Here is a 16,726-nt window from a genome sequence, read left to right as displayed (position 1 = left end):
TCTGCACACCACACTTTGGTTATTTTCTTTGGTTTATAGGAGAAGCCTTATGAAATACTAAGGCAAGCATGTAATCACATTCAGTGACTTCTCACTGATAAATTTAAAAATAAGCACAGAAATCCCCAATATCTACCATTCTTTTTTGGGATTTTTTTTTTTTAACAAGACTATTATGTATCCCAGTTTTTAGTTAATGGCTAAGATAACCAAAAATATTTTGGCACACAAAAATATTTTGGCACATGTAACTATACCCTGTACTTTTCACTGAACTCCCAGAAATATGGTGCCTGTATGTTGAGACAGTGCAAATACAGAAATCTATGAAATATCTGTCATAGACAAGAGCAATCATTTCACTGCAAACCTTTTAAATATGGAAAAGCCAACAGAAATGCTATTACACAAAAATAAAAAAGGTAGATGGCAACTGTGTGGTATTGTTTTTGAATGCTCAATTAGACATCAGCAGCTTGCAGAGGCAGTCTCAAAAGGTTACTCAGGAAATGGTGGAAATCACCCATCATCTCTCATTAGTACTTAATGAGAGATGTTTTTCCAGACAGTTGCCTGGTATTACAAGGGTTATGTGAGCTTGAAGCAGTTCCAAAGTCTGTTTGTGCAGGTGGGTGATTAGAGGAAATAAAAACTTGATAATAGTCATACCCAACTCTCTTGGATGATGCAGAAACAACTAAACAGACCCCCTGCTGCCACTGGAATGCACTTCACTGGTAATTAATTCCAAATACAATCCTGAAATAGCTGCCACATCCAAGACTGGGCCAGTTATAGCTTTGAGTGCTTTCAACAAGACAGTTGCAGATATATATTTTCAATTCTACTCAGAACAACAGTTATTCAGGGTTAAGTGTGTGGGAACCAAGCAAATTCAAAAGAGCAAATTCAAACCGTTGAGTCCAACCATTCTCCCTATGCATCCAATGTAGCTACCTACTGATTCTGTTATTCACTATTCCATCTGTTCTTTTGAACTGTCTCTGGTAATGTTTGTTCCTTGAAATCCTGAAATACACGGTTGTCCTTATCTGCAGTTTGTAGATTTATTCCATATCGAATAGTCATGTAGGAGACAAGATTTGCTGTGGGGATTTGGTCAAGTTAAAACAATTTCAAAGCTGAATCCTATGCTATGGGAAATTACTTGGTCCTGTTTGAGGCTACTCTGTAACATGAATGTTTTTGTTATCTCCCTGACAAAATAGGGGCTTTTCTTTTTGGTTTTTTTTCTGGATTTCTGTATGAACTGCTTAATTTACTATATGCTATTGCTGTTACTCTTTTCAATGGGTTCTCCACTTAGAGGGGACAACACATTTTTATCCTACATGCTGTCCAAGAAGTCTTACACATGACATCTGTAGATAAAATCAGTTTGGTTCCTGCTATTTTGTGACATGCTCTGCTCAGTTTTGGGTCTGTGTTAGTTCTTTCCTATTTGATGGCTTGGGTTCCTGGCTTGTAAATCTGCTCTTGCTGGAACTCAGCAGCCAAGGGTGATCCACAGAGAATGGACTGAGCCCAAGTACTGTCCTCGTACAAACACACATTTACTGAAGTCTGTGCATTTGGTTTATAATAATGAATTGATTCTCCTTCCTCTGCCTTAGAAATGGTTGTTAATGAGCCCTCTACAAGATTCAGGGCATCCCTGGGCCAGAATTCTCTTTACCATGCAGAGTCAGATTTAGATTACTTTTCATGTGGGCCTGTGTCTCTCTCTTGCTTGTGGGTCAAGCTCAAAGATTCCCTGAAGTGGAATCAGGGAAGTTCCTTGGTCTCCTCAGCATGAGAGTATCAGCATATCCCTGACAAAACATCCATATCTTTGATTATCACAGGAATCTAAAATTCCTGGTTATCTATCACTGCAGTGGAATTCTAAGCGGAAATTCTTTTTTCATTCCAGCTATGAAGATTTTAAAAGGACTAGATGAGCATTCCCCCATTATCAAAGAACATTAAAATCTGTTCTTTCCTAATGGTACCACACATGATAGGACCTACATTAATGTGTTAATTTCTTAACAAGTCAATTAAATTAACCATTTTGGTGGCTCTGTTCTCTGCAAGGAGATATATGTAAGTTCAGTCACTGCAGACTGATCCTCCAGAAATAGTACTATTTCCCTAATATCTTCTTTTTACTCTTCCAATATTTCGATTGTGATTATGACTGCTTTCTGTCCAGGACAGATCATTAGCATTGCCATGTTCTTTTCAGAGCTTTTTGCCTTCATGTAACATATTTCATGTTAAGAGGACGTGTAACATGTACAGACAAAGGCACTCGCAACTTTTTTTTCCAAACACAGATCCCCAAAGACAGATCCAAACCCATAGAAATTGCCAGACTAGATAAGAGTTTTATAGCAGTCTAGCAAATTGAGTCTGCTATAATTGATCAGATTCAGGTCTGTCTTGTTACCATACTAAAAAGCATTTTGAGCCCAGATGGCCCTGAGCTATTTGGACCTTTATGCACATTTTTCCATTATCCCTGATGATGGGGTGTCCAAAACAGATGCAGGATTTTGACCTACCTTCAAGTACTTTGAAACATTGCACGAAATATTCCACACTGAGCAAAGCTTGAGGAAGCTATTACTAATAATATCTAATATTAAGGTGCCTTTGGATTTTTTGTCCATTTATATGTGCAGGTGTATTTATATATTTCTGTGTATGTTCATGCACATTCATTTTTTACCCTTGTCTTTTATCTCTCCCAGTTTTGCAGCGAACAAACCTGCCCAGACCCTGTATTTGTAGTATAAATTTCTACAAGGTCATAATAATTAGGCTTTGTGCTTCAAATATTGTTGTTCATGCCTAGTATTGTCTTTTCAGATGTTTTAGAATTTAGCATATGTACTTGAACACAGCATTAGGTGTGTGGTGTGTGATCTAGTTCTGGGTTATTAGCGGTCCATACCTCTAAAGTGAAATACACATTTCTTCCATTTTTACAGCGAATTGTAAATCTGAGAATATAGTATTAAAGTGATTCCACAAATAGTTGGAATATGGAAATAAAATAGGTGGAGTATACATTGCATTTTGGCTCAGGGCACTGGATATGAAATAAATCATCATTTGCAGTTACTATTAGTTTCTTCAGTTACAGGCCAGCTTTGGAGCACATAAACCAGATTCCTTCTGGATATGATGCTCCCTTTTAGGTGGGCACCAAAAGCACACAGTCCTTCTGGATGCTGGAAGTTGTGAGGAGCATGTATGATGGGGGTGTTTGATAGAATAAATAAGTTGCTAGATAGTGCTAAAAGTTCAAACCCACATATATTCTAAATGGACTGTCATGCAGGTCAACTGCTTTTGATCTGCTGATCCATTGCCATTACAATAAGTTGCAGAAATAACTGATGTAATATCTAATATGGACATAACTGTAAATTTTGATATGGATGCTAGCATGTTTCTGCAATGAAAGTAGAAAACTAGATTAACTGTGTGTTCCATTTTAAAGATTTATTTCTGAGGTGAAATCTAATTATATAGCTATATTTCTGGAACATGGGCTGTGTCTGGTTTTTGATATTTTGCTTGCTGGGATGCAGTAAGTGTTCTGGTTGGTGTACTTAGTATTGCCTGATAGTTAATATTGTGGCACTGTATAGATATAGTGCCTTGTCTTTGAGTACATTATGAGAAAAAAAAATCTCTTAGAAAAGTTTCAGTGAGCGGTTTGTGGTTTGTCCTCACAACACAAAGACAGTGGGATGAAAATGTTGATGGAGCACTTGTTGAACTCTGGTGTTGTGGTCTGTTATTATCCATGAGGGCCTTTTTCTCTGTGCAGTGCTCCCTAAGAAAAAAGACATGTGAAACCAATGACTGATGTCACACAGCACAGGAAAAGGCAAAATTCCCTATATATGGCAGTTAAACAGTTAACATTTTTCTGGTTTTGTGACATAAATATGACATCTTAGAATACAGCCCTTGAATAACACCTTAGTTTGCTCTTACGATATACTAAAAGACCACATTCATACATTTTCCTTGGTCTAGTTCCTTTGCTCTGAAATAAAGAAAATGGAGCATTTCATGTCCTCAGTAAGCATTTTCAAAAGTCAGAATAAGCTCAAATTACATAGACCTTGTGATGACTTCTCATGTGTGATGGAGGAAGGAAGGAGTATTGTTAGAGCATGTTGCAGTTCATTAGTTTTTAGCTGCTGGATGATCCCTGGAGCCTGATGTTATGTGACTTACACAGAACCATCTAGATTATTGCAACATGAACCAGGAACTGAAGGAGAATGACAGTTGTAAATATTTCCCTGTAAGCCCCATCTGTAGCACCTATCAGAAAATCATCATGAGGGCTAATCTTTCCTAGGTAAGTTTGGTAGTTTCTTAAATTTCCAAGTTCTATTTACCATGAAATGTTTTTCTGAAACTTGCAGTGTTGCCATCATAGTTACCTGAAGGGGGGGGGGAAATTATCTTAGTTTTGTCACCAGGGAAAATGAAAAAATTATTATTATATAATTTAATTCCAAAGAAAATAAATTCAAAGATACTCTTAATGAAACTATAAGTACTGTGTACATAAACAGGTCCTACAAATTGGTTGCAGGAACTAATTTGATGGTGTTGTTCTCTCTCTGATGGAGCAGACCCAGGTAGTAAATCATTATTGGTTACCTAATGGGAACATCCTACTGTGAAAATAAACAGCTGTCCACAATAAAGAAATTGTTTACAAGAAATCATTACATGTCAGACACTTAGCCCCTTGAGAAAGAAGGAAAGGCGTGAAATACTGAACAGTTGGATGTTTTTTCTGGGCTGTTTATTTAAAAAAAATAAAGGAATTTATAGCTTCTTTTTGCTAAGTTTTGTTTTAGACTCTATAAACATGATCATTTTTTGTATTGCTGCCTAATTTTGCTTGGAAAGAAAATTTGTAACTACTCTTTTCTGAGGTTGCTGCATAATGTGTATATTACGGAATTGGTTATGGTTGTATTCACACATTGTAGATGGAGAATTTTTTTCTCAGCTCTGTCTTGAGGGGCGTGTAACAGCCCTGTTCCCCATCCTGTATGCCTTGCAGTAAATTTTCCTTCCAAGAATGTCGCTTGCAGTCAGTTTAAAGCCACTCGTGGGGCATGTATGAAGTGGGAAAACCTGGCCTTCAGTGAGCTACTACTGAACAGGGTCAACAAGAATTCTTTCCTATGCAAAGACCAAAACCTTGCTCATATAGCTTGACTCCTCTGTTACCCTCTTCTGCATATTTGAAGTGTGGTTAAACTGAGCTGAGGTGACTATCAACAAGGCTTTGAAACAGAATAAACTGGGGAGCATTTGTTACCACCGACACCAATCTGTGTTTTTTTAGCATGTGTCCTTTGAGTGATCCATCCTTGAGATACTTCTGCATCTGTAAGACTGCCTGATTTCACTTGCAAGGCTTTCATGTGCTAAATAGCTCAAGGGCAGTTGTGCTAAGCTCAGCCACACAGGCTCACAGGGAAATACTGACAGAAAGGCAGGGACTGCAGAGTATGGAGGAGTTTGTGTTCTTTATAGCTTTAGCTGTTTATCAGAGACAATCATTTTGTTTGTTTCTCACACCAGTGAGTAAATAAGTGCACTAAGTGCACTTAGCTGGATTCATGTGGAGCATTTCTCACTCCAGAATTCATTTTTTACCTTCCTGCATATGGTGCCTGTGTTCCCACATTTCTTGACAGTAATGTAGTCCCTTGCTTGGTGGCTCCCCAAACAGAGGGCAGGCATCTCTTATACCAACTCTCTGATCCTCAGTAAGGGAAGTTCATTGATGATGTTCTGTCTGTCCACAGAGTGAAAAGAAATGCGGTTTCATAGTCTGAAGCAAAAGACACAAAGACTTTCAGCTCACTTAAGGTGTTACTCTAGCCTTTGTCTCACTATGAGATTTTCAGAGTATATCCAGCCTTTGTTCTCACTTTGAGATTTTCAGAGTATGGCAAGGCTTTAGAGGTTTCTCTTCTTGCCAAATCCCTATCCCTCCTTTGATGAGCTGGGCTTTCGTATCACAGAATACTCATTGACATGGTGCATGTGAACAACATTATAAAAGTTAGACACCTGGTCAGACAGGAAAGAATATGAGAGACTTAAGGCTTTCTGAAATGCTATCAAAATTCTTCCATGTCAGTTATGTTATTGTGAGAATTCATCTTCAGTTCTTTTCTAAGGCTGTGTTAAAATTGTTTTGATATATTGTATCAACACACGTTTATTACTTTATTAAATAAATCTGATCCAAGCTTTCTGTATACACTTATGATGATTCAGGAAGAACTCATCTGTGTGGTAAGACTGCACACCTTTTGGACTGGCAATTTCAATGAGATACTTTTGAAAAAAGTTGGACTTTTCTGTTTCTGTAACAGGGAGAGTTCACTCTGTCAGGTAACACCTGAGGTTATCTACAGGATGTCTCCATTTTGGATGTCTGCCAATCTGCCATCTGAATTTTTGGTTATACTTTCATTAAGTGTGCTGTATCAGTATTTCTGAAATCTAAAACATTCCAGCTTGACATTTGTTTTAGAATAATAAATTGTCAGACTGTTTTTGATTAGAAACTTTGATTAGAAACCTCATCCAGTTACAAAGTGTTTCTGCAGGAAGAATCCTGCAGATTTCCTAGAATCACTCAAGCTGTAAAAGTATCTGTAAGTTGGAAAGGTCATCAAGTTTATTTTCCTGAAACCATTCCCCTTTATCCTATATTATCTCTGTTAATGTAACTGGATATTTCCTTCTTTTCAATATCTGTTACCCTTCCAAGAATTCTTTCAGGTTAGTAGGACTGAGAGCAGCTTCTGTCATGGCTTCCACAAAGGCATTTGTGACTTGTGCAGAGAGAGGAGCTCATGTGTGTACCTGTAGAATTCTCCATGTGTGTACCTGTAGAATTCTCCAACTTAAGAGAGCTGCTTTTGCTTATTGATGTTTGGGTTTTTCTGGAGTGGATTTGTCCACAGAGTGGAAGCACATATTGGAGAACCACCACAATCACAAAAAAACTTGCTTTCTCCTGTGAAGCCTGCAGGCTCTCAGGTGAGGCCCACAGAACTGAGATTTGACATCATTGTCTTGATGCAGTGCTTCAGGTGTAACAGCACATTTAGGAGCATCTTTGTAACTCACAAAGAAAGGTGCTCAGTAAATTCACAGACAATGCAACCACTGTAACCATGCACAGGCAATGGCACTTTCCCCAGAATCTGAATTAAAGCATTTCTTTACTGATACAATTCTAGAGACCTGAAGTAATGTGGAGGTTTTGGCCTTCTGCTAAGTCATTCCTATGGTTGGGTACTCTCACAGCTGAGAAGCTATTTCATAGTCCTCTCTACCCTCTGATCTGATTTTCACTAACTTTACATTGATCAAACAGCATTAAGAACATTTAGAGAAGGTAAGAATGGTATTTTAAGTCCTTTTAATGGTTCTTCCCAGTGCCATAAAATGGTAAGATCAAAATATGTCCAAAGGACAGTTTCCCATACAGATGCAGGTGTGCAGGTATTTTTAAGCCAGCTGTAGGTTATATAGCTGAGGTACTGCTGGAAAGAAAGTTACTGCAGTGCAGAACTCTATGGAGGATGCAAATTTTACCTAAGAAACTGAGAATATTTTCATGTTATTAGTCCTTGCAGGTCAGTTATTCTGATCACAATGTTAAGGAAAGTTATCAATGATGGCTATTAGCATGTTCTAAGTTAGTATGTGTTTGTGTAACACAAAGATATATGTAGAGCTTGGTCATGTGTGTTAGGATTTTCCAGGGTGAGCTAGAAGTTGCATTATAAACCTTCCTTTCAAGTCACCCCTGTTATAGGGATGATATTTGAATTCACTATCAGTAATTCAAGGTAATGAAAGTAAAATATGCATGTTTGGTTTCCACCTCATTTTGTTTAGGTATTGAGTGAATGCTGTATCTTGTCTTAACATAGGATGAATGTATGGACTGAAAAATAAGTGTAGATATGCAATATATTCCTTGACAAATATATTTAAATTCTATTAGGTTTTATAAGTTTAAATAGTGTTCTGAGTAACCTTCTGTTTTCTAAGTTCTTTTTTACTTTAAAATATACAAAGTATTTGTAATTTCACATAGATGTTATTTTTATTCACAGATAATGCACCTCAGGTAGCAATTACCGCACCAGGATCTGGTAACCATAGAAACAGCTCCACAGGCCCAACACCTGACTGCTCTCCTCCATCACCAGACACTGCACTTAAAAACATAGTGAAAGTCATACGTCCTCAGGTAGGTGCTCACCATAAGCATCCTCTCATTTGTTGTATTTCTCCTTTTAATAGCAGGCTATGATGCACATATTCTAAGAGGATGTTACGTCTTTATGCATTTGAGTAGGTCAAAGACATAAACAGGACACAAAATTGTCTTCTTAACAATCAGTATTAGTAGCAGAAGAAGGTAAAATATTTTATAAATGAGCCCAAATGTACAGAGAGGTATCTGTACATACTTCTTATAGCACTAATAATGAGGTTTTTTGCATACTCTTACTTTTCTTTCAAGATTATGTTTTAATTTTATCAGTGTTATTTCCATATTACTTTTTCAGGTTTACTTCTCTCTGCATCTCCATTTGCATGAAGTTATACCGTTTCATACCTTTTTTCTTTTACTTTCCCATGCAGTATTGCTTACGAATTTCCCTATTTCTAATGCTGTTTGGGAAACAAGATGCATAATGTGTGGGAAACTTGAGTGCTCCATATAATTCTTTAAGGAGTGCATCTCTTTAAAACCAAAACTTTAAAGTAAATACATGTTAGAACTTGAATGAGTAATACAGAGTTAATCAGCATAGAGGAGTTTATTTTAAATACATGGGATCATGGGATAAGTCAGAACAAACCTTGGGATGATCTATTTCCTTGTTTAAAAAGCCATGGCATTAGGTGTGCCAAAGCTAGCTCAGACAACTACATGCTGAATTGACTAATTGTGAAACTTTTTAATGTGAACCAAAAGAACTTCTTCTCCTACTAATTTTGGGTTCAAGTGCAGCCATCTGTTCTTTATTGCTAAGCTGGTCTCTGCAGCTGAGCCACTCTGATGCTATTGGATGGAGGCTTTGTACCATCCGTGTGTCACTGGCACTTGTTTTACTTGGGTAAGCTGATGGACACATGGTATTTTCCTAGGACTAGTATAGGCCAGGTCATTTTGGTACCACACAAGTGACTGTGTCACAGTGTTGGAGGTGAATTTTCCTTTCAGTTCTCATTGGAGTGCGCAGTTGAGAAGCTCTTGCAGAATTAAGAGTAATTACTAGGTGCACTTGCCATTTCTGTCTAGGAGCCCCTGGCTCCTGTGGCTGACACTGTCACTGTGCGCAATAATTTGATTGACAGGCTGGTGCAGACCATCTCTTTCTGACACCACCACAGTTCAGCTTCCACATGCTGGTTTAAATCTAGATTGCAGAGTCTAAAATTACAGTTTCTTCTATTTTTTATTTTTATAGTTGTTTCTCATTTTGCTTGTTTCTGTAGTGTCTCTGTCCCTCCCACCCTACATCAGTCTATAGTACTGAAATGCCTCCTTCCCTCCAAGCTGTTTTTTATAGTAGGCGGCAAACAAACAGAAAGGTAATGAAATATTGTTGAAACAAGCTGTTGTGTGATAGCTTATTGAAAATAGCATTTAAAAAGCTGTTTCCATCATGATATTGCCAACAGATGGACCCAGAACACTTCATGGTGATGCTCTCCTGGTAGTTAACTCTGAATGGATTCAGCAGATTCTGGGGAGCTATTTTCGAATTTAAATTATTCCATTTACTGACTCACAGTGTTCTCATCATTCTGCAGAACAAAAGCTAGCTCTGTGATATATATGGTCAGAACTTTACCACATTTCCTAAAATGTCTCTCACGTGGCCCTACACATGGCATGCTCCCTGTACAGAAAACAACGGCAGACAGGCATAATGTATGTTTTAAGTCTGTGTGCTAATACAGGACAAGTTGGATATGCTGTAGCATTCAGATCCCATTATGCTTCTCCTTTTTTCCTGTGTTTTATGCACATTCCCCCAGTATTCTTTATTTTCTTTGTTTTGGCTTTTTATCTAATCACCTTCCCCTAAGACCTCAACTGAAGAATTTAGACAAAGAAGCTGTAGATATTTGCAATGTGCTGTTTGCTAACCATTAGTGTTCATTCTGCCTGCATATTTAATTCCTTTCTTCCATTCAATTACATGGCAAACTCTTTGAAGGGTAGCACAATGGGATTCTATTCCTGACTGACCTCTCACCATTCATGTAAAACTAATGAATACTATTACACAATGTATGCAAAATAATTAATTTTCTGTTGGCTTCCAGGGCCTCTTTGCATTTTTCTAGCAAAATAGATTGATTTCTAAGAGATCTAAACCAAGGATCATATAGATTTCCAAAACAGCTGTCACTTCTTTCCCTTTTTCATGTCTTGTGCATCCAGCACAGGAAAGTGCCAGTAAAGGCAGAATGGGAAACTCTTCAGCAGCCGTCTTTGCATGAGGCAGATCTTGGCAGCTTGGATGGATCTGCCAGGGAAGTCTGGCCTTTCAACACATTTAGTTATTTTTATTTGCAGCCTTACTTATCTTTCCTGTAGGGTTGTACATATACCGGTTTACCAGCAGTGAGGAGAAACACTGTGTTTCTATGCAATCAGGACAAGAGGACACAGTTTTAAGGTGCATCAGAGGAAGTTTAGGCTGGACATAAGGGGGAATTTTTTCACAGAAAGGGTGATTACACACTGGAATGGATCACACCTGGTGGAATCATCATCCCTGGAGGTATTTGAGTATTAAGTTCAGTGCCACAGCACCACCCACCTCTACTACCTTCAGTCCTGAGGCTGGCATATTTAACAGTTTCTCAGGGATCTGTGTGCTCTTCTATCTGTGGACCTTAGCTATGCCTTGTACTTGTGATCTAGTATTTTGCAAATGAATTTCTTCTTTTCAAATTTTCCCATGGTCAGTCTCTGAAAAAAAGTTTTTTGCAAAGTTGCACATATGCAGAAAATAAGTAATCAGAATTTAGCTCAGGTCTGGAATTGCTTGATCTTTTCTTTTTCTGGTTGTCCAGATGAGACTCTACTAAGTTTTTAACTCTTGAATTGCTAGTTAATGGAGACTTTGAGAAAGTAATACACTTTCAAATTAAGGATATATGCTTCTGTGTATATTCACAGCACATGGGATCCAAAATAAGATGGGGTAGGAGAACAAATAGATAAGTCTTCTTCAAGTTTTAAATTAGTTATATTAGTACATTAGTACAATATCACTTGCCTTATCAGACTGTAATTTTAGAAAGTGATAGTAAAATGGAGCTTGTTCTGTCACAGTTCCTGTAGCTCTCAGTCCGGATGAAGCCTGAACAAAACTAAACTGCTTGTGATGCCTCATGTATTTTTTGTATTAGCTACTCATTTTAATAAGCTTCTCCTTATTTATTTGTTCAGCTCCATTTAAAAAAAATAAACTGTGTTCATAGAAGAAGAAAGAGCACCTTTTTCCCTATAAGAGTGTTTCTTTTGCCAGTGTTATTTACTTGTGGATCTTGGGCCAATTCTCATAAACTGAATTCTGACTTCTCACCTTTAAATTTAGTTATTAAATGTAGTTCAACAGTTGCACGTTGTCTTCTTATCTTTTTAAGATATGTTTCAAATGGCTTACTGTAGGTACAGCTTTTGCTGTCAAAATGTGGTTTATTTAAAAGTTACTTTGATTTTATCTATCATGAATTAGTATTTTGTCTATTTTATGTGAATAACCCAATTTCCTACAAGTGTTGTTTCAATGCTATTAAGAGGGTTTCTGGTAGGAGGACAAAGGAACAAAGAATTTCAGTGTTTCTGACATGATGAAATTTCATAATCTTGTTCTTTCTTATTTTATTGCTGAGATCTGTAATAATCTATTCATCATAATATCTTTTTTTTGTCTTATCAATATGGATATGCTGTCTTTACAGGAATCAATTTTTTTTCCCATTTATCTTTTTTTAACCTTTGTAAGCAAAGTTGCAATTCAATCTATGGCTCCTCATTCATCTGGCTAAGACATCTGTGAATATAGTAGCAGCTAATAGTTTAAACGTTAGTAGGCAAAAGAAATTGTCTCCTTTTTTTCCAAGTGCTAGCAGAATCCTGCAGGACATGTGTAGCCTCTGACAGACCTATTCCATTTGTTTGGGCTACCAGGTGTATGGCAGTTTTTGAACAGTGTGCCTGCCAAACCTGTGGATATGTGGCTCATCTAGGCATAGGGAAAGACAAGGAGCAGGACATTCTACTCCCTGTGTCAGTCTGGATGTGAATGGACAGACCATCTGTAGATGTGTGCTCTAGAGCCTCCCTAGCTGACTTACAAAGTGATAATAATTTACATGCAATGAAATTATTTATCATCCTTTTTGCTGGTGGGGGCAGGAATTACTTTGAACACAAACAAGCAATCAAACAAAAATCATTTTAGTGGAAACTCTGGAAAATCACAGTTCCAGAAAATAAATTTTCAGAACTAATGGTTCCATAAACAGGATTTTCAAGAGGATTAGTGTTTCCCCATGTTGAAACAATGAACCTATTTCTGCCTGGTCCCTCCCCTATACTAGCACCATGCTGGTTTCCTTAGTTGTTCACAAATGAAATGCATGCTTTGTCGTGGTTGGCTTGAGCTGGCATGTCCCTGTCTCTGCCAGCTTAGTGAAATCCCTCCTGGAGGTTGTTGCACCAGTACACAGCACCATGAGAACTCTGTTGAACTTGTTTTGCAACACATACACAGAAAATCTGTTTTGTTCCATTTTACCACAAAAAGGAGGGCTGGAGAACAATGTTATGCAATAAATTCTCTCCACTCTCTGAATGAGATCACAGGACAGAGGGGGTGCAAGGACCTTTTTTGTCCTGTGAGCTGGTTTCTGTGCTTAGCTCCACTTACAACATGCTCAGCCAGGCAGGGAATAACCAGGAAAATCACTGTGAAGACTGTGCAGGCACATGGTGCTTCCTGTTCAGGTGCACACTTCTGCTGCTGCTGTGTTTTGGTGCTGGACTTTGTGCTCTGTCTCTGCTTAGCACAAGAGGCAGATATGACTTTAAAAAGAGCCAAAACAACTTTACTGAGAGTTATGGTTTTGTGGGGGATCATATCCAAGGTAAAAGCCACTCCTGTGTACATGCTTTTGTGGACTTCTGGGAAGTGCTGAGCATTCTCCAAACCCTCTAAAAGAAAAATATATTCTACAGTCCACACATGGGTAGATTTAGTGTTCAGGCTTTTTGTGCCTGGTCTGTAGATTTTCCCTGGAAAATATTGTTTCCAATGTTGTGTGTATCTCTTTGGGCTGCAAGCACATTAAGGTGGTTGTCAGCCATCAGTGACCTTGATTTTATGTAAATATATTTCAGATTATTCTCTTTGTGACAGGGAATATCTATACAAATCTACTGCACGCAGTTTGATGTCTTCTCATTTTAATGATGAATAAAAAATAAAGCTCCTAAATAGCCCTTGAAAAGAAGGGAGCAAAGCAGAGTAAGAGGTATACTGTCAATGCCATTAAGATGTGGTTAGCAATTAATCTATGCATGACTGAAAATAGGGCAGACATTGTGAAATGATTTTATTCTGGAATACTGAGTACTAATCACGAAAAAAGGTTATGGTTGGAATTATCTCTAAGGATTGATTCCTACACACCCCTCTCCCCAGCACACATTCCCCCACACTCACCTGTTTTACCACAGCATTCATGGGCAGGAGATGTGTTACAGCTTCAAAGGAGAATATTTGGGAAAAAAAATTCCTTGGAGCATAATGGACACTCTGTTACTACTTAATAACAACATTAAGCAAAATATTATTAAAGAGATGCACTGTAAGAGATCTCCTTGACAAGTAACTATAAAACATAATTCTATTTATATATTTTAATTAGGTCTAATAAGAAAACATAAACACATCTACCCAGTACATGGTACTAATGAAAACAGCAAACAGTGTGTGTTAGTGCATTTAATTACAGTTCAACAGGATACTAAAACACAAGTATAAATTAAAGCAGAATAACACTCTATTGTGAAGATTGTTAAGTTTTAGAACGTCACTTGTACGTGCACATGTCTTTCTTAGTTGAAATTGGTTTCCTATCTGGAGACATTTTCTAGGTTGTAATTCCTGATTCAATATAAACACATTTCATGCAGAAATACAGAACATTTTTCCTAGATGAACTTGTAACAAACAGGTGAACTACTGTTTTTAAAGGTAATTCAGATACAGAAAGGAACATCTATGCTAGTAAAATGAGCTTTAGCCCTGCAGAGTTGTCATCTGCACTGTTGAATTATGGACACAGTCCCGGGTATAATTTTGGTAGTGTACAATTTTCTTTCTCCAAATATATCCACTGTCAGGCCTGATTTTTGATTTGAATAGAGCAAGCACCATTCCTGGTAGATAATTCTGCCTTGAAGACCCTTCTCTGACACCCAATGAGGTTTAATTTATCAGGTAGGGGTGTGAACAAATCCATGCCGGCAGCCCTGCCCTAATACACGTGATACTTGGAAACAGTCACACACTCAGAATATGGAAGATTAAAGCCTTATCTGTTGTGCCTTCATGGGTTTCTTACATTATATTCTTAGCATTTTCATTTGTTTCTGTTAGTATGCGGGGGTTTCAGCACCTTAGTTGTGCAGTAACCCTTTATCATCATCTGATAATGCACATTTTCATGCATGCATGTTGTCTGTAGCATGCAGCTTAGAAAAAATAGCCACCACTTTGGCCCTTCAAAATTTATGATATAAAAATACCATGATACCAGTAATTTTTATAATCTGCAGGTGAAAAGGAGAATGTTACTAGCAGCTGGAAGTCAAGCTTTTTTGAAGAAAATGGTCTCACATCCCTTTTCCAACAGTTTCAGTGAAAATAACACTATTTTAATCTTTGAAAGATAGAAAAGTTTTATATCTCTGGAATGAGACATTCCTCTTATTTATCAAATTTATCTCTTGCTATTTGGGTCTCATTTCAAGCAATGTTTTCCCAGGATAGGTATAACTGTGTAGCTTCAAAATCTAGTCACATCTGACAAGGAGGGAAACCACTCCAACGGTGTTGCAGTTTTTGGCATTCAGGATTGCTGCTCCTCAGAACCCCCAGCTGCAATATGGTTGCAATGAAAATAAAAGTAGAAGGCAAGGAAAATAGAAACTGAGGGAGATCAACTTTTTCTCTTCTTTATTTCCTGTGTGGTTTGTCATCTGAGATAAGACCATGGGTAGAAGGGGCAGCAACCCTCTGACCTTTAATTACTTACTCCAGTGAGGGGCTTTTAAGGCAGAGGTAGGATAAGTTGCAGAGGAGAGAGCAGAAAGCACCATGTCTGTATGGCCCCCAGAGTCACACAGCCCAGCTTCCTGACCACAGGCTACACAAAAAGCTGAGTCTGTGTCACTCCTGAGTGTGGCACTGAAAGGGGAGTGATCCAAGTATTGTGAGGGACCAGGAGATTACTCTGAAGTAATATGCACTTCGTGGTCATGCAGGATGCAAGCAGTGTCTTTCTCTAAATTAATAATCAATCAAATAGAAATTGCTAGGACTTTGACACTTTGATGTCATTAAAATCAATTTAGTTTCAGAATGCATGATGCTTTTAGTATCGTAAAGGATCTACAGCTAAAAAACAGTGAAAGCATTTTTTAAAAAATTTTTTCTTTTTAAGTCTCATGGTCCTTCAGGCTTCCTGTTGTGGCTGCTTGGGATATATTAGGTGCCAGCCTCTGTGTATTTTCTGCTTTCTGCTCTTAAACTTAATTAAAATATTGACAAGTAAAATCAAGAATGTCAAGATGGGTGCTGAAACTGCTTATATTTTATTTTTAATTGTTGTCATAATGTAAAATAAAGTTTTGTGAAATGAAAAAAGAGAAAATTATATTACCATGTTAAAAAGAAAATGTGTCTTCAGCTTTTTCAACATAGTATTTTGAAGCTTGACAGAATAATTGATTCAGTAGTCTAGTAATAATTCAGTGTAGTCTTGCACTTCTAGGTGACATAGATAAATCAAGCGCAGATGCATTGTAATCTCCAGTTTTTGCAATTTCAAGGCTACTTGATCGCCTTAGCTCAGATCCTATAAATCATATAATTCTTGACAGCAGCATTGACTGATGAGAATGTATCAGAACTGGTGATTTCTGCAAATCAGACTGGGGACAGGAGAAAACAAGGAAGCCTGTCCTGTCACAGGCTGTATTTTACTGAGAAAATCTTGAATGTTTTGGGCTTCTATGTTAGTGTACATGAGCAAAAGGGACAAAGATAGAAACAGAGATGGTATGCTGGAATGTCAAGGCAAAAGGCAGAAGCCATAAAAGTCATGTGAAAGTTGCATTTGAAAGGGAGGACAGAGGTTAAAATTGAATGCATTCAAGGACAATGAGAGCGATGTGGGGACTGTAAAGTCAGTGTGAGATGGAACCATGAGGGAGTTTGTTTGAGAGACCTTGATGACAAAACCACAGAGAAAACAGAAAATCAAATTTTGGAACACCAAATAGAACTGGAATCAACTGGATACTGTGCAGGTCTTT

At 37.7% G+C, this 16,726-nt stretch overlaps 1 protein-coding gene across 4 annotated transcripts in view; it reads left to right on the top strand.

Annotated features, from left to right (window-relative positions):
- The window catches only part of ANKS1B (ankyrin repeat and sterile alpha motif domain containing 1B), a gene marked incomplete at both ends in the record, with an annotated part of 409,595 nt that overhangs the window by 136,263 nt on the left and 256,606 nt on the right, over positions 1-16,726 (top strand). For all 4 annotated transcript variants that reach the window (XM_084206425.1, XM_084206426.1, XM_084206424.1 and 1 more), the window contains one exon: positions 8,199-8,335. In XM_084206425.1, the coding sequence (XP_084062551.1) occupies positions 8,199-8,335 (137 nt within the window). The remainder of the gene's footprint in view (positions 1-8,198; positions 8,336-16,726) is intronic.

This window comes from Fringilla coelebs (assembly GCF_963513975.1).
Source record: "Fringilla coelebs genome assembly, chromosome: 5".
Lineage (NCBI taxonomy): Eukaryota > Metazoa > Chordata > Aves > Passeriformes > Fringillidae > Fringilla > Fringilla coelebs.
Note: the sequence above shows the minus strand (reverse complement) of the source record. Positions and strands in the feature narration are given on the sequence as shown.